At 47.8% G+C, this 19,155-nt stretch overlaps 1 protein-coding gene across 1 annotated transcript in view; it reads right to left on the bottom strand.

Moving 5' to 3' along the window:
• WDR17 (WD repeat domain 17) overlaps positions 1-17,114 on the bottom strand; it is a gene marked incomplete at its 5' end in the record, with an annotated part of 133,002 nt that extends 115,888 nt beyond the window's left edge. Inside the window, one exon of the mRNA XM_081332409.1 lies at positions 17,049-17,114. Within this exon, the coding sequence (XP_081188535.1) occupies positions 17,049-17,114 (66 nt within the window). The remainder of the gene's footprint in view (positions 1-17,048) is intronic.
• Positions 17,115-19,155: the final 2,041 nt, after the last annotated feature.

The following is a 19,155-nucleotide window of genomic DNA, read 5'->3' on the forward strand; positions in this document are numbered from 1 at the left end:
AAACTAGACATGGAAGACGACAGCCATGCTCCAGACATCCATGTCGGCTGGCTTGGCAAACCAGAAGTCATTCTGGACTCCTTTGACCTTCCTTCCTCTTTGTGGAAAATAAAGCAACAAGACAAACTACATTTATTTGATTTGTATAGTATATAATTGATAATTTCATATAAACACTGTGGTTATTTAAACAGAAAGCCAGGAGAAATATTTATTTAAACACATGAGAGCACAATTTGTTATTTTTATTTTTTTCCTTATAACCCAATATAAAAGAAAAGATGGCCGCTCGCAGCTGATCGCGGAGATCGAGGGGAGCCAGTTTGGCATGGGATCCTGCATGGGGCTGTTGTTCTCTAGCCTGGATGGGTGACAGGACCCTCCGAGGCTTCGGTGGATCCCGTATGAGCGCTGGAGATCACAGGGCGGCGCTAGAGGGGGCGGCGAGGCGGCGGGGCGGCAAGGCTCCCGGACATTAAATAACCGAACGGGACGGCTTGGTCGGGCAGGCAAGCGACTTATAACAGCCAGCAGCGGCCGGCAGCATCCCACGGCAGCCTGTAAAACGGCAGACGATGGGCCGGCTGCGGCATGCGGCTTATCCTGGCGCGTTCGGGCCGGCAGAAGACATACAATGGCCGGCAGCAGCTGGTGGCTTCTTGCGGTGGCCTGCAAATCAGCTGCTAAACGGCCTACTATGGCACGCGGCTTGCGGTGGCCTGCAATGGACCTGCAACGGCCTGAAGAGATGGTCCGGTCCTGCAGCCGCCTGCGGTGGAGCTGTAACGACCTGGGACAGCCTAAAAAGGCAGTCCGGATGGCGAAGCTCCTGGACTTATGGCTGCTGAGCTCATCTGCCCATCTGTTAGATCTGTTAGATAGGCGAGTTCCCCCCCCCCGACGGAGGTTTTTTGGATGGTGAAGGCCGCCGTCCGATGGTTTGAGCGCCTTTTGGAACCCTCCTGGACTGGTTTGGAGGGTGGGAACATCTGGGACCACTTGAAGCTAAAAATGGAGGTGGGGCGTGCGGATGGCGCCCAAGATGGTGGTTATCTCCTTGGGGGTCATACTTGAAATCTGAGACAACCCTCCTCCATCTTCTTTATCCGGAGACTTACCACAGCCCCTTGGTCGCGTTGATATCTAGGACATGGAGATGGATGAATTATCACCATTCATCACCGGAGCTGCGAAGTTCACCACCAATAGACTATTCTATCAGCCATCGGACTTTCTCTCCTCCTGCGACCTACCCAGGGCTGGATAGTGGTTTCCTGAGATCTTGGTCACTGTGAGAGGGTGACCATGTTTTCAGGAACCACTGTTTCAGCTCTGTGGATTTAATATGCAGTTTGTTCCAGCCAACTCGTTCTTTGCTCCTATTTCTACCTTCTGATGGCTTACACCAGAAATGAGCTACTTGCCCTGAGAGCTTCCCCCCTCTCTCAGATATGGCCTTCCAACCTGCGCCGCCGTTTCCTTAATGACGGGTCTTGGGACCCTGAGAGGTGGCATGGTGCTAAGAAGAGGCTTTTGGGTTTTCTTTTAAAAATTTTTGAAGGGTTAGGGAGGGGGGAGGGTCAGGCCCGGCAAAATGAGAGGAAGATTCTACTGGACCTTTCTCAGTCTAGGTTGGCCGATGGCCGCGGCATTATGGGGACCGGAGAGAGTCTTGGGACCCAGGGGGATGGGGTAGGGATAGCGATCCCCACGGTGATTAGGAATGGCGGCAGATGGATGAACAGAGGGCCATATCGTAATCTGGGATCACGCCCCCCGCTATTTGCGAGCTGTGGCGCGCTCCGACCCTCTGGCTCTCACCTGCTTTTCCGGGGAAAGGGGAGGGCAGACACTTGAGCTCAGGCTGATCTATTTAAATGCCAGGTCTGTTGTGAATAAAGCTCCCCTCATCCATGATTTGATCGAGGAGGAAGATGCAGACCTGGCGTGCATCACGGAAACTTGGTTGGGCCCAGAGGGAGGGGTCCCTCTGATTGGTCTATGCCCTCCAGGTTTCCATTTGCTACATCAACCTCGAGTTCAGGGTAGGGGAGGTGGCATGGCGATTGTTATTAGAGACCCTCCGTCCACAGGAGGCCACTGCCCCTCAGATAGACGGATGTGAGTCCCTCCTCTTAAGGTGGGGTCCTAGTGGTCAGTTGGTCCTGCTACTTCAATACCTCTCTCCAAGCTGCATAGCAACGGCTCTGCCCAGGCTACTTGACGCCCTCTCGGGATTGGTGGTTGAATTTCCCAAACTTATGGTTCTGGGAGATTTTAATCTGCCTTCCCTGGGCGGCACATCGGAGGCGGCCAGAGTGTTCATGGCTTCCATGATGGCCATGGACCTGACCCAAATTATTCAAGACCCGACGCACGAGGGGGAAACACACCTGATCTTATTTTTATCTCTGGGCAGTGGCTTAATGGTCTGGAAGGGGTTACTCCAACATCTCAACCCCTTTCTTGGACAGACCATTATCTCCTGCGGTTGGGCCTCCGTCACGTCACCCCCCGCTGTCAGGAGGCGGAACAGACCAGATGGTTCCGCCCCAGGCGCCTGATGGACCCAGGTAAGTTCCAGATGGCGCTTGGAATGATTCCCACCTCCCTCTCCCGCAGCCCGGTCGAGTCCTTAGTTAATGCCTGGCAACAAGCTGCCTCAGAGGCTCTCGACCGCGTTGTGCCTTTGCGGCCTCTGACCCGGTGCAGGTCCCGGCTCTCTCCTTGGTTCTCCAAGGACCTGCGGGAGATGAAACGCCGGAGAAGGGGCCTAGAGAGCATTTGGAGAACCAGTCGGTCCGAGTCTGACCGAACACAGTTAAGATCCTTTTCTAGATCTTATCTTGTGGCAATGGAGGTGGCGAAGCGCGCTTACTTCACCACCCTCATTGCGTCCGCAGATAACCACCCGGCCGCCCTGTTTAGGGTGGTCCGCTCCCTTTTAAATCAAGGGACGGGAGAGGACCCCTTACGAGGATGAGCTGAGGAATTTAGCAAATATCTGGTGGACAAAATTGCTCAGATTCGGGCTGGTCTGGACTCTGACTGGGCAGTATCTGAGAGGAAAACGATGAGTTTGGCCGAGAACATTTGGGAAGAGTTTGATCCTGTGACTCCGGATGAAGTGGACAGGATCATGGGGAAATTAAGTGCCGCCACGTGTTTATTGGACCCGTGTCCCTCCTGGCTGGTCTATGCCTCTCGGGAGGTTACACGAGGCTGGATCCTAGCAGTTATCAATGCCTCACTAAGTGAAGGGTACTTCCCTGCCGCCTTGAAAGAGGCGGTGGTAAGGCCCCTCCTTAAGAAACCTACATTGGACCCAGCTATTTTAAATAACTTCCGTCCTGTCTCCAACCTTCGCTTTCTTGCGAAGGTCGTTGAGAGCGTGGTGGCACGGCAGCTCCCTTTGGTTCTGGAGGAAACTGAGTATCTGGATCCTTACCAATTGGGTTTCAGGCCCGGGTACAGCACGGAGACGGCATTGGTCGCACTGGTGAATGATCTCTGGCGGGCCCGAGATAGGGGTTATTCCTCTGTCCTGGTCCTATTAGATTTCTCAGCGGCTTTTGATACCATCGACCACGGTATCTTGCTGCATCGTCTTGAGGGGTTGGGAGTGGGAGGCACCGTTCTGCGGTGGTTCTCCTCCTACCTCTCAGGCCGTTCGCAGACGGTGTTGGCAGGGGGGCAGAGGTCAACCCCTAGGCCCCTTAGTTGTGGGGTGCCTCAGGGGTCGGTACTCTCGCCTCTCCTGTTCAACATCTATATGAAACCGCTGGGAGAGATCATCCATGGCTTCGGGGTAAGTTATCATCAATATGCTGATGATACCCAGCTTTTCATCTCCACCCCGAACCAACCCAGTGATGCCCTCAATGTGATGTCCCATTGCCTGGAAGCGGTACAGATTTGGATGGGAAAGAACAGGCTCTGGCTCAACCTGGCCAAGACTGAGTGGCTTTACGTACCGGCATCTCGTTTAGTCCAAGAGGTTCCATCTTTGGTTATAGGAGGAGAGATGTTACCTCCCGTTGATAGAGCACGCAATCTGGGCGTCCTCCTGGATTCACGATTCAGTTTTGAAGATCATATTGGAGTCGTGGCTAGGGGGGCATTTGCCCAGATTCGCCTGGTACGCCAGTTACACCCCTTCCTGGACCGAGATGCCCTACGCACAGTCACCCACGCACTCGTTACCTCCCGTATAGATAACTGCAATGCTCTCTACATGGGGCTGCCCTTAAAGACCACCCGGAGGCTTCAGCTGGTGCAGAATGCGGCTGCACGGGTAGTGATGGGAGCACCCCGATACTCCCATATTACACCCCTCCTGCGTGAGCTGCATTGGTTACCGGTTGCCCTCTGGGTGAGATTTAAGGTGCTGGTACTTACCTTTAAAGCCCTACATGGATCATCTGCTGCCAGGAACGAATTCCCATCGCCCAGTACGCTCACACAGAGAAGGCCTCCTCAGGGTACCATCAGCTAAACAATGTTGGCTGGCGACCCCCAGGGGGAGGGCCTTCTCTGTGGGAGTGCCAGCCCTGTGGAACCAGCTCCCCCATGAGCTTCGGATGGCCCAAGATCTCTGGTCCTTTCGCCGCAGCCTCAAAACACTCCTTTTCCACCTGGCTGACCTGGACTGACAGGGATTTTAATTATGTTTTTAATTTTTAACTCTAACTTTTAATTTATTTTAATTTTAATTTTAATTTATTGTACAGAGGCCTTTAATTTTAATTTTTATCTTAATTTCCTTTGGGAGATAGGGCGGCATATAAGTCCCAATAATAAATAAATAAATAAATAAATAACCCAATATTTAGATATCATGGTAAAGTGAAATAAATCTGATACTGTAATTTATTATAAATATTAACTGAATTGAATGGACTGTTGGTTTTTGGTATGTGAATGGTACTAAGTTCTAAACACATAATGAAAGATCTATTTCAGAGAACTGTAAATATATGAAAATTTACCAAACTTTTTTTTAAAAAAAAGTGGGTTCGAACCCAATATTTCAATCAAATAGACCACAAGTCTTGAATTACTACTCAGCGTTATAAATTCATACTAGGTTTTAGCTATAGTCAAAGTTACAATATAGTGTGGGAAGCCCCCCTCCCCAAATTAAAATATTCTTTATTCTTAATATTAAAAAGAGGCAGAATATTATATTTCCCCAAATGAGAAATAAAGAAAAAAATCTTAACAAAGGTAGAAAGCACCTGAGTCTCTCTACCATAGGAAGACAGCTTCAAACTAAGAAACCTGAAGAGGCTGGCCTTTAGGACTTCAGATTTTCTAATTCATTCATGAAGACTTGGCCAATATATTTATGAACAAAACGCCCCCAGTCACAGAAGGCTGGAGTTGATGGGATTAAGAATACATAATAGGATTTCCCCACCACCATTAGAATAACAAAAGACACAAGACTCACTACATTGCACAATTCCCTGGAGCATTTCAATCAGAACCCTTCCCAAGATGGCGACGGCCGCAACTTTTCCTGCCCAAGATGGCGACGGCCGCAACTTAGGCTTCGGGCGCTCTTTGAGGGCTTCAAAGGATTTAGCTCGGGGAAGCCCACGGTATGTCGAGGCGATTCTGGGGGTGGGGGGTCTGATCCCCCCCCTTCGAGCTAGCGGCTTTTGATATCTGCCGCCTGTCAACCTGCCGGCCCATGATGGCGCCGAACGCTGCTACGCTGTGAAACCCGAGATGTCAGCCCTGCTTTTTCATCTGCTGCTGGCCGAGGCGACTTCGTGCTGCTGTTGGTTGTGGCTACTCCGGGACTCGGGGGTTTTTAAAACAGCTGCTAAGCGCTGCTCCCTGTGGCGCTGAGCCCCCCCCTCCGAAATAGCGGCTTGTGGATTCTAGCGAGCGGTGCCGAGAACTGTCTGTCGACTGTCTGTCGACTTGCTGAGCCTCATCATGGTGCTGAGCGCTGCCATGTCGTGAAGCTCAGGACGTCTGCTTTGTTTCCATCTGCTCGCGGGCTGAGGCAGCTTTGGGGATTGGGGATTGTTGGAATAGCTGCTGGGCGCTGCTTTTCGTGACGCCGAGCCCCCCCCCCAACCATCGGCCTGCTGATTTGAACGAGCAGCGCTGAGAATTTCCTGCCGACCTGCTGAGCTCCGTTATGGCGCCGAGCACTATTACAGCGCCGGGAAGCCCAGGACGCCTTGCCTGTCTTCCTTCCTCTGCTTGCTCGCCGTGGATACCCTCTGTTGTTGGAGGGGCAGCGGCGATGATCCCACCGGACGGAGATTCTTCCACTACCATCGGCTGGCTGGCACCGTTTTCTGCGGTGCGGAGCCTCCTTCTCCTCCCGGATGGTGGTTGCAGACTGTGGGCCTGGTCATCGGCCTCGGCAGACATGCTAGCGAACTTTCTGATTCAATATAGCTGCTGGGACTATCTCTTTCCTCCGTTGGAGATGGTTTGGACTGGCGGACGGGCATTGACTGACGGCGCTGATTGGCGGAGTGAGGATCAACAGAGGCCTGGCCTCCCTGTCCTTTACTTTTTTGTTGCCAGGCAGGCGTTATGACTGGCTCCGTACCTGATGGGAATTAAGATCTCCCTATTGATAGTCCAATGTGGACGGGACCGAACCGTGGTGGGAGGACGGTTTTGGACCGGTCAGCGTCCACCTCACTGGTGTGAGAGACCAGTTGGGGTGGGCCTGGCTCAGGATCCCCTTTTTTCTCTCTCTGCTCCAGTCAGATGCCTCAGCCGGAGTGAGAGGACGGCTGAGGTTGTCTTTTGGATTTCCATCTCAGGTGAGAGCTGAGATGGCTTTGGCTTTGCAGATTGAGAGATACGCCCACTGGACTTTTTCTTTCTCCATCTATGTACCATCAACGAGCGATCCTCTGGATATATTTGCAACATCGGCCCTGAGAGACTATTCGAGCGCAATATGATCTATCGTTATTCCGAAGCGGACTTGTATGCCCTTAGGGCGGTTCCTGCCTCATGGGCGCGACCTGTCGCCTGTTTCCATACTCCCCTTAATGACGGGTCCAAGCTTTGGGACTCCGAGAGGTGGTTGGGCTTGGACAGGGGCCTCGAGTTAAGACGCGCTAAGAGGCCCCTGATAAGATTCTTAGCCGGTTATTTTAAGAGGTTAGGGAGGGGGAGGAAGGGGAGGGTGGGGAAGGAATTTGTAACCGGCACTCAGTCTGGACCTGTTAGAGGTCCCGACGGGACGGGGTCGGGGGAGGTGGCTGCTGGCGCCGGGAATGTGGGGGTGGGGCATCGAATCCCCACGGCGATAGGGTATGGCAGCAGGTGTTTGCGCGGAGGGCCATATCAACAACTGGGATCGCGCCCCCGCTATCTCCGAGCGGTGGCGCGCTCCGACCCTCCGGTTAGCACCCTCCTACCCGGGGATGAGGGTGATCAGGCCCCTGAGCTCAGGTTGGTCTATTTTAACGCTAGATCCGTAGTTAACAAAGCTCCCCTCATCCGTGATCTGATCGAGGAGGAATGTGCGGATCTAGCGTGCATCACGGAAACTTGGTTGGGTTCAGAGGGAGGGGTGCCTCTCACTGAGTTATGCCCGCCAGGTTTCCGGGTGCTGCACCAGCCACGGGCTCAGGGCAGGGGTGGTGGGGTGGCAGTGGTTATTCGGGAGACTTTGTGTCCCCGGGAGGCCACCATTGTCCAGATGGCCGGGAGTGAATCCCTCCTCTTGAGATGTGGTCCTCGGGTTCAGTTGGGCTTGTTGCTCACATACCTGGCGCCCAGCTGTGTGGCAACAGCCCTGCCTGAGCTGCTCGACACCCTCTCAGGGTTGGCGGTGGAGTTCCCCAGGCTTATTGTCCTGGGTGACTTCAACCTGCCATCACTGGGGGGGTCGTCGGAGTTAGCTCGGGAGTTCATGGCTTCCATGACAGCCATGGGCCTGACCCAGGTTATTGAGGGCCCTACTCACGAGGGGGATCATACTCTCGACCTGGTGTTCCTGTCTGCACAGTGGTTGGATGATCTGGGAGGGGGTTCTCCGTCCATCACCCCTCTGTCTTGGTCAGATCATCACCTCCTGAGGCTGGTTTTCCGTCATGCCATCCCCCGCCGCTGGGCGGCGGAACCGACCAGGTGGTTCCGCCCCAGGCGCCTAATGGACCCGGACCGGTTCCAGAGGGCGCTTGGGCCGATACCTATCACCCTTACCCACAGCCCAGTCGATGCTCTGGTGGAGGCCTGGGAAACGGCTGCCACCAGGGCACTCGACTGTGTTGTACCCATGCGACCTCTGACTCGGCGCAGATCCCGTTGGGCTCCATGGTTCTTTGTGGAGCTCCGGGAGATGAAGCGTCGGAGACGAGGTCTAGAGAGCGGTTGGAGATCCAGCCGATCCGAATCCGACCGATTGCAGTTAAGAACCTTCATAAGGTCTTATCTTGCGGCGATAAGGACGGCGAAGTCTAACTACTTTGCCGCCCTTATCGCGTCCGCAGATAATCGCCCGGCCGCCCTGTTTAGGGTGACTCGCTCCCTCCTTAACCAGGAGGTGAGGGAGGATCCCTTGCAGGGACGAGCCGAGGAGTTTAGTCATCATCTGACGGACAAAATCGCTCGGATCCGGACCGGCTTGGACTCTGACTGGGCAGAGTCTGATGTGGAGGAATCAGGCGGTCTTGAGCACGTTATCTGGACTGAGTTCGACCCTGTTTCCCCTGATGATGTGGACAGGATCATGGGGAGACTGAGCTCCACCACCTGTTTGTTGGATCCGTGCCCCTCCTGGCTAGCTTATGCGGCTCGGGAGGGAACACGAGGCTGGTTCCATGCAGTAATAACTGCTTCTTTGAAGGAGGGTGTCTTCCCTGCCGCCTTGAAGGAGGCGGTGGTGAGACCCCTCCTCAAGAAGCCTGCTTTGGACCCGGCTGTTTTAAACAACTATCGTCCAGTCTCCAACCTTCGCTTCCTGGCGAAGGTTGTTGAGAGTGTGGTGGCGCATCAGCTCCCTCTGTTCCTGGAGGAAACTGATTATCTGGACCCGTACCAATCGGGCTTCAGGCCCGGACACAGCACGGAGAAGGCATTGGTCGCGCTGGTGAATGATCTCTGGAGGGCTAGGGACAGGGGTTGCTCCTCTGTCCTGGTCCTATTAGATCTCTCAGCGGCCTTCGATACCATCGACCATGGTATCCTGCTGCGGCGTCTCAGGGGGTTGGGAGTGGGAGGCACCGTCCTACGGTGGTTCTCCTCCTACCTCCAGGGCCGCTCGCAGTCGGTGTTGACAGGAGGGCAGAGATCCGCCCCAAGGTCTCTCATTTGTGGAGTCCCTCAGGGGTCGGTTCTCTCGCCCCTCCTGTTCAACATCTACATGAAGCCGCTGGGCGAGATCATTCGTGGTTTTGGGGTGGGGTATCACCAGTACGCTGATGATACCCAACTTTTTCTTTCCACCCCGAACCAACCCAGTGATGCCCTCTCCGTGATGTCCCGGTGCCTGGAGGCGGTTCAGGTCTGGATGGGGAGAAACAGGCTTCGTCTCAATCCCGCCAAGACTGAGTGGCTGTGCATATCGGCGTCTCGGGTTAACCAAGTTATTCCACCTTTAACGATGGGGGGTGAGGTGTTACCCCCCGTTGATAGGGCTCGCAACTTGGGCGTCCTCCTGGATTCACGGCTCAATTTTGAAGATCACATAGGAGCCGTGACCAGGGGGGCTTTTGCACAGGTTCGCCTGGTGCACCAGTTGCGTCCCTATCTGGACCGAGACGCCCTACGCACAGTCACTCATGCGCTTGTGACCTCCCGTTTGGACTACTGTAACGCTCTCTACATGGGGCTGCCCTTGAAGACCACTCGGAGGCTTCAACTGGTGCAGAATGCGGCCGCGCGAGTTGTAATGGGGGTTTCCCGATACTCCCATGTAACACCTCTACTCCGCGAGCTGCATTGGCTTCCGGTTGCCCTCCGGGTGAAATTCAAGGTGCTGGTTATCACCTATAAAGCCCTACATGGCCTGGGTCCGGGTTATTTGAGGGAACACCTGCTGCCGGCATCAAACGCCCTTCGCCCAGTGCGCTCTCACAGGGAGGGTCTGCTCAGGGTTCCGCCGGTGAGAGATTGCCGGCGGGTGACACCCAGGGATAGGGCCTTCTCAGTGGGAGCGCCTGCCCTCTGGAACCAGCTGCCGGTAGAGTTGAGGACTGCTCCCGACCTCCGATCATTCCGCCGGGGCCTGAAGACCTGGCTCTTTGAGCTCTCGGGCCCAGGCTGAGGAGAAAATTTTAACTGGGGTTTTAATGTACAGGGTGAATTTAATGCTTTTTAATTGGTTTTAACTTTTGTATGTTTTGATTTTTAATTCCCTGTAAACCGCCCTGAGTCCTCAGGGAAAGGGCGGTATACAAATGCAAATATTAAATTAAATTAAATTAAAGATCCATCCACTCACTCAGCCATTTTGTCAGCTGTCCCAGAACTACATACTGTTGTTGGTTCTGCTCATAAAATAAACAAGAACTATCTTTCCTCAGCAGTCAGCCTCCATTATTTTCTCCCGGCTTGGAACTGGACCTGATTTTTCTTTCAGTAATTGCATAAATCATAAAACAGGCATAAATTTTGAAATAACAGAAATCAGTCTTGTAAACTGAACCTCAGTAATTCAGATAAATATTTTGTTATCTGTAGAGTTGCGTATATTAATAAGTATTTTGCTACACTCGTAACACATAAATACAAAACTGATAAAAGGACATTTTTATACCAAGAAAATGAAAATGAAAAAGAGGTGAAAAATGTATCATCAGTATATGTTAAGGCCTCCTTGTTTCCTAAATAAAAAAAGTAATAAAACTACAACAGGTATTTCAAACATCTTATGTAGATATTATGTTTTTATAAAATGAGCTGGTATAATAAAATTTTATTGCTAATTGACTAAGTTACGCCTACCTTCATACAGATGTTTTATGTAAGCCATTTAAGGATTTCTACTTCCTTTCTAAAACCCTGCAGATTCCAGATATGCAGTCTCAGTTTGGCTATAAAATCAAAAGCATCTTACTTGTTGAAGATATTAATTCTACCATAAATTGTAATAATACTGACTTAGTAGAGAAGATGCTAAAGAAAAGTGCATGTATTGTCAAGTATGAAGCATGAGCCTTGGTGGAGCAGTGGGCTAATGCCTCCTTAAGTACCAGCTGCCTGCAATTAGTGCAGGTTCGAGTCCCACCAGGCTCAAGGTTGACTCAGCCTTCCATCCTTCCGAGGTAGGTAAAATGAGGACCCAGATTGTTGGGGGCAATAAGCTGACTTTGTAAAAATGCCACTTGGGGGGCCCCCGAAAGCCCTAATAAGCAGGTATATACATAGAATGAAGGCTATTGCTAAGCACATTGATTTGTGCTTCTTAGATTGTAAGCCGCCCTGAGTCTTCGGAGAAGGGCGGGATATAAATGGGATTTTTAAAAATAAAAAAAAAGTACAGGCAAGCCATATCAATAGCCTGGGAACTACTGGTCCTCTGAGACATACCATTTCAATGAGCAAGTGTGCCTTTTTAGAATGACAATTTTTGCTTTATTTCCAAAATACACTTTAACTAACTTTATTCGTAAAAATGTCTGCTGTCCTAAATATTATGTCTTTATTAAAATTAAACATATGTAGTAGTTAATTGTAAACTATAACTGGCTACTAGAATATGTCTAATCATACACAGAGGTTGTAATATTGTGTTGTATGCTACAATTTTACCATGTTTTCAATGGAGTACTCTTTATCAAATTCTCCAAGAATTTACCTTTTTGTCAAAAGGAAAGAATACTATCTCATATTAGCTGTTCATTTGATGTTAAAAACTGTTTTTAGTTCATTAAGGGAACTACTCTGGACATGAAGAACTAAAGAGCCTCTTGCTGCGGGTGAAGAAGGAGAGTGCAAAAGTTGGGTTGAAACTTAACATTTGAAAACCAAGATCATGGCATCCAGCCCTCTCAATTCCCGGCAAATAGATGGGGAAGAAATGGAGGTAGTGACAAATTTTATTTTCCTGGGCTCCAAGATCACTGCAGATGGGGACTGTAGCCAAGAAATTAAAAGATGCTTGCTCCTCGGGAGGAAAGCCATGGCAAATCTAGACAGCACACTAAAAAGCAGAGACATCACCCTGTCAACAAAAGTGCGTAGTCAAGGCTATGGTCTTTCCAGTTGCAATGTATGGCAGTGAAAGTTGGACCATAAGAAAGGCTGAGCGCCAAAGAATTGAGGCCTTTGAACTATAGTGTTGGAGAAGACTCCTGCGAATCCCTTGGACTGCGGTCAGTCCTAGAGGAAATCAACCCTGACTGCTCTTTAGAAGGCCAGATCCTGAAGCTAAAACTCAAATACTTTGGCCACCTAATGAGAAGGAAGGACTCACTGGAGAAGAGCCTCATGCTGGGAAAGATTGAGGGCAATAGAAGAAGGGGACAACAGAGAATGAGGTGGCTGGATGGAGTCACTGAAGCAGTAGGCGTGAGCTTAAATGGACTCCAGAAGATGGTAGAGAATAGAAAGGCCTGGAGAAACGTTGTCCATAGGGTCGCAATGGATCGGACACGACTTCACAGCTAACACCACCACCACTCTGGACATTTTTAATGTGAATAATATTCAAACTATAGTTATTATTTCTGCACAGTATATACCAGTGATGGCGAACCTTTTAGAGACCGAGTGCCTAAACTGCAACCCAAGCCCACTTATTTATTGCTGAGTGCCAGGTGGGCATGGCCTACTGGGTGGGCATGGCTGTGGTGGTCATGGCAGATTGGGTGGGTGTGGTAAAGGTGGGCGTGGTCACCTCAATGTTGCTCATGGGGAGGGACACCTGTGGGGGGAGGGCAAGGATGGAGAAGATCCAGGGGGTCTCTGGCAGGTCGCGTGGTAGGCAGGAGGCTTGTCCTGCGGGGTAAGGTAAGGCAGGGCGGGGATGCCATTGCCATAGGGCAAGGCAAGGGCTGGGGCGGCTGCTGCCTGACACCATCGGCCCTTGCACACAGAAGCCAGCGAGCGCATGGGGGCTGATGGTGTCTGTCAGTAGCCACAGCCTGCCAGCCCCTCGACCAGCACACTCTGGGGCTCCGCAGCCCATCTCCAGCAGTTCAAAGAAGCCACCTCTGAGCTGGATGGCCGTCCGACAGCTGAGGAGGCGATGCAGTGGGTCATGCCTGGGAAAAGAAAAGCATGTGAGGCCAGGAGGGATGGGGGGGAGAGAAACCAGCCATGCTGGGATGCATCCAGCCACGTGGGACCTCAGCAAGTTAGCAGGCGGCTGGTTGAAGAGGGACAGTTGCCACCTCCGAGGCATGGCGCAGGTACCCACAGAGAGGGCTCTGAGTGCCACCTCTGGCACCCATGCCATAGGTTCGCCACCACTGGTATATACTATCATATAGATCTGCTTAAACTGATCCAAGCTGTAGAACAATATGTTATTTATTCTGGCAGGCTCTGGCATTTGGTGATTTTAGCCAGAGATCTTTTTTGACTCTTCAAATTCTCATGCCAGAACATTTTCTACATAAAATATTCGCTCTGCTTATAATTCACTCCGCTATATCAAAGGCTACGAAGCACATATCTTCTCAGAACTAGGACCCATGCCTTTAATAAAACAATGTAATCTCAGAAGTGCATGAGTAATTCTTGACAATGGATTATCAGTTGTTCATGTGATCTGGAACAGATGGGTAAAGTTAAAAGTTTTGACATAATTTTAATGTATAAAGCAGCCAATTTATTAAAGTTAAAATAATAAAAAAATTAAAAAATTTCTTAAGACTAGAGTATAAATCACTTGCCCAAAGGATTAAAGCAAAAGTAACTTAAAACAGAACTATAGCAAATTCCTGATCTTCCAAACTGGAAAGTATTCCTATTAAGTTGCCAGTACTGCATCCTAACAAGGAATCAATCCTTCAGTCTAACAAGTCAAGCACTATGAGACTTCTTTACACTCCTTCCCTTATGAGAAGTTCACAAATTACCCAGTTAGTAGATAGGCCATACTCTTATTTTGATGTGATATGATGTGGAAAAGGAGCACGTTTTCTCCTCTTTCCTCCACAATGAAAGTCCAGTTCACCATGCTAGGTAAGTCTTTCCATTTTCCATTTCACTTTTATCTGCTAGGTGTTCCAAGGCAAAACAATGCAAAATTCACTTACTACCCTAAATAGGAAATAATATGAGCTTTATTTGAATTAAACAATAACAACAGAACAGCAAAATACAGGATAGGCCATTTGAAAGAAGACCGATATTTAACTTATTATATGAATATTTATCAGTAGCAGCCACCACAGAGAAGGCTTGTTCCAGACTCAGATTATTCATCTTCCAATAAAGACTTGCAGCATGATTTCTCCCAATTCATAATAGACAGGCACATACTATATGTTCTGAAAATTAACCAGGATTCAAGCCATTTAAATTCTATAAACTTTTATTATTAATAATAATCTTGAATTGAACCCCTAAACAACAAAAAATATTTTATAGTAGTGTAAGTGAAACTTACACAAACTAGCAAATATTGAATCTCCAAGGACCTATGCAAAGGACTTTTTTGTAGACTTCAGCTCGCCATTCAATACCATTATTCCAGATATTCTTCTAATTAAACTGATTCAGCTAGCTGTGCCCAACCACACTTTTAAGTGGGTCATAAGCTTTCTAACATACAGGAAGCAGCAGGTGAAGCTAGGCAAAATCATGTTAGATACCTGTACAACTAGCACAGGGGCTCCCAGGGCTGTGCTCTCTCCACTTCTCTTCTCTCTATATACCACCGTTTGCATCTCAAAGGATCCCTCTGATAATGCTCTCTCCACTTCTCTTCTCTCTAGATACCACAGATTGCATCCCAAAGGATCCCTCTGTTAAAGTACTGATATTTGCAGATGATACAACAGTGATTGGTCTCATTTGAAACAAGGATGAATCTGCGCTGGGATGGGAAGTTAAACAACTAGCTTTGTGGTGCATCTGGAACAATCTTGAACTGAACACACTCAAAACTATAGAAATGATAGTAGATTTTAGGAGAAGCCCTCCTATTCTACCACCTCTTACAATACTAGACAACACAGTATCAACAATAGACACCTTCAAGTTTCTAGGTTCTATACATCTCAAGACTTAAAATGGACACCTAACATCAAAAATGTCATCAAAAAAGCACAACAAAGATTGTTCTTCCTGTGCCAACTCAGAAAGCTCAGACTGCCCAAAGAGCTGCTGATACAATTCTACAAAAGAATTACCGGGTATTGAGTCTATCATTTGCACCTCTATAACTATCTGATTTGACACTGCAATCAAAGAAACACAGACTTCAATGGACAGTTAGAATTGCAGAAAAAACAATTGCTACCAGCCTGCCTTCCATTGAGGCCCTGTATATTTCATGAGCCAGAAAGAGGGCTGTACAAGTAGTCCGCAGTACAAGTAGTCCACAGTACAAGTAGTCCGCGAGTTACGAGTGTAATGGAGTCTGCCCATTCCACTCGTAACTTGAAAATTCATAGAGTGAATCTTGTTTGAGGTATGAAATCACTTCCTCGATCATTAAAATGCATGTGGCTCGTTAAGCGAACATAAGGTATCTCAGGGTGGGGAAGGCCATGGAGGGCCTAGTGAAACAGGCCCCCAAGGCCTCCCCGACCTGCTAAGATACTGCATGCTTCCCCCTCCCTTTCTGCCACGTCACTCAGCTGGAAAAGATCCGCCTCCTCTTTGCTTCAGTTCCTGCTTCTGCCTGGATTTGAGGCCAAGGAATGCTTCCGCGACCCCCCAAGGCCCGATATGGGATCGAGAGGCCTTTTCCAGGCCCGATCGAGGCGCACAGAAGTGTTCACTAGCCTGTGAAAATATTTACAGACCCCTCACATCTTGGACATAAACTATTTCAACTTCTTCCCTCAAGATGACGCTATAAGGCATTGCACACCAAAGTTTAGGCTTGAATTCCTTAGTGAGTAATGCCCATCTTATCCATCTATGTACACAGCACATAGAAGCAGGTGAATATATTACATTGTTTACAATGAGAGAAAAAAAATCTGAATATTTTTTGCCTGTTCATATCAATCATGTCTCCATCTGATTCATTCAGCTACCCAGATTGTGATTTGAAGTCAAATAATGATACCACCTTGCTGAGGTTAAAAAACCTCTCCTCACTATCTAAATGAAGGACAGCAGGAGCATCTTGATAATGCTTCCCATAAGCTCTGCAAAGAAAAGACTGCTAGGAAGAGAACTAATGAAAATAATGAATAGAATTTAAGTATTTTTTCCATTATTTACTAAATTGTTTCCTATTTCTCCTGCTTCTTTTATTTTGTTCAAAATACACACACAGATGTGAGGTAGGTTATACTAAAAGAAGGGTCTTCAGACACACCTTTCAGCAATGTGTGCAGTATTATATATGCAACTCACGATCACACATGCCCCAGTGCACCAAAACACAGATTTCTCTTTACTATCTGAAAAAATTTACCTTATTTTAAACTTATAAAAATGATAATATCACTTAATATAATAAAATGAAAGTGTGCATTATCTTTTGAATGTTTTTCCTTTATACAAAGATTGCCATAGCAACGCTATTTCTTATAGTAAAATAGTGTTAAATATAGCAGCCTTCAAAACACCATCAGTAAAATTTTGTAAACAAGCTTAATATCCATTAAGCCATAAACTCTTCTTATTTACTTCTTAACTATTGTATGTCATTTCATCCATTTAAAGAAAACAGGAATTTAAAAAATCACTGTATTCTTAAGATATGTAACCAGAGAAAATACAACCATTTCTTAACTATTTCCCTAGTATACTCTACTGCAATGAAAAACAAAAACAAAACAATGATCTGGTTTTAGTTCTCAAATATTTCTGATCCAATCACTGCATTGCAAAATGCAGATTGTGCCCAGAATACACAACAAAACAAAAAAGCTGCAGTGAGACAAAAGGCAAAGCAATTTTAAAAAAAATAGAAGAAAACACCTTACTCTTTGTTGTTCTTCATACCAATCTTCTTCATCAAACCAATGTGAAATACAAGTCATCCAAGCCATAGTAAAAATAAAGATGACTAGGTTACCAAGCACTTGAATAATGCTAATGCAACATGGATTCTGTGTGAAAATTTACTGACACTACACAGAAATAACTCCTCTATTATGTGAAATAAACTGCTTTATAACAAGTCTCAAGCTAAATCTTTAAGAAATGTAAATAAAATATCAAGATATTGCATTTAAATAGTATATGAGAACTAAATTATAAATAACATTACTATTGTCCTTGTTTTAGACTGTATAAACTGCCACCCAAATTTGTCCTATTGAGTCCAGTAAGTGTGAGTATACACTCCAACCAAGTCCCAATGAACCCGCCTGGCCAACTTTAACATTGGACAATACTGTGGCTTCAATAGCAGCATCTTCCTTTATCTCTTGTAGTGTCTACCATCTTGACATCCGTATACTAAAAACTTATTTACTTGAAATATGGATACAATTACTACCACAGTACAAGTAGTCCGCGAGTTACGAGTGTAATGGAGTCTGCCCATTCCACTCGTAACTTGAAAATTCATAGAGTGAATCTTGTTTGAGGTATGAAATCACTTCCTCGATCATTAAAATGCATGTGGCTCGTTAAGCGAACATAAGGTATCTCAGGGTGGGGAAGGCCATGGAGGGCCTAGTGAAACAGGCCCCCAAGGCCTCCCCGACCTAAGATACTGCATGCTTCCCCCTCCCTTTCTGCCACGTCACTCAGCTGGAAAAGATCCGCCTCCTCTTTGCTTCAGTTCCTGCTTCTGCCTGGATTTGAGGCCAAGGAATGCTTCCGCGACCCCCCCAAGGCCCGATATGGGATCGAGAGGCCTTTTCCAGGCCCGATCGAGGCGCACAGAAGTGTTCACTAGCCTCAAATCCAGGCCACAGCGGCCTGAAAAAGGCCTTTGGAGCCCAGATCGGGTCATGCAGGGTGCATGGAAGCATTCCCCAGCCCCAAATCTGGGCCACAGTGGCCTGGAAAAGGCCTACAAAGCCCCGATCCAGCCTCTGGAGGCATGGGCAAGCGTCCCTCAGCTTTGGTTCCATTCTCTGTTGCAGAGAACAGAGGCCTAAAGTACCATGAGATCATGTGAGATCAGTAGTGTGAGATTTCGCCCCACTGATCTTGCGTGATCTTGCGTGACTTTAGGCCTCCATTCTCTGCGAATGCACCGAAGGCCTGGAGCAGCAAAGAAAGCAAAGGATCTCGATCTTCACAGGGTATTGCAGGCCTGGTGCCTAGGGAGACCCGGGCTGGGCATGGAGAGGAAGGAAATAACCAGGGTGAATGTTGCAGGGCCACTGTGGTTGTTTGTAAAGGCAAACAACTGTCATAGTACTGCAATATTCGTAACTTTGGGACTTGCTCGTCAGCACTAGGGGGCTCTCATCACGTAACTTTGAATGAGCATTAAATGAACGCTCGTAACTCGAGGATTACCTGTACTCAGAAAAACAAATAACTTATGAAAAAGACTTTGTACTTAAAAATTACTAAAATTATAGTCTAGGAAATATACTACTGATACTTTAGAACTCTTATTTCCCACTTAAATTGTTTTCTGAAATGATTTTTTCCCATTAGGCTTGCAAAACTAGAACTGTAAAATACAAGGATGACCTCCCCAAGGGCTCAATTTCTTGTAGATACAAAAAGCTTTAAAACCAAATAAAAGGTTACCTAGAACAAACCAGAATGTTTAGCTTATTACATGAAACTATATGAGGCTTTGTGAAGTTGCTTTGTGAAAATGTAACCCACTACAAGAAGCTGGCTACAGTTTTCTATTCATGATATGAAAGATTCTTTCCTGGTTGAAGGAGAATTGGTAGAAGAAAGCAAACTACAGATATGAAAGATTTAAGAGTGGAAATGATTGTGTTGTACCTCCTGAACTGCTTAATTTTAAAATACAGGAGTGGTTCTTTTCATGTTCAAAGTTAGTATGCCATTTCCATTTCATATAAACATAATCTAAGTGCCGTAGGCCAGACCAGAAAATCAATATACTGTAATCCCAGAAGAAGGCAACAAGCCAATTTCATATTTTTG

The sequence above is a fragment of the Vipera berus genome (assembly GCF_964194415.1).
Source record: "Vipera berus genome assembly, chromosome: 7".
Classification (NCBI taxonomy): Eukaryota; Metazoa; Chordata; class Lepidosauria; order Squamata; family Viperidae; genus Vipera; species Vipera berus.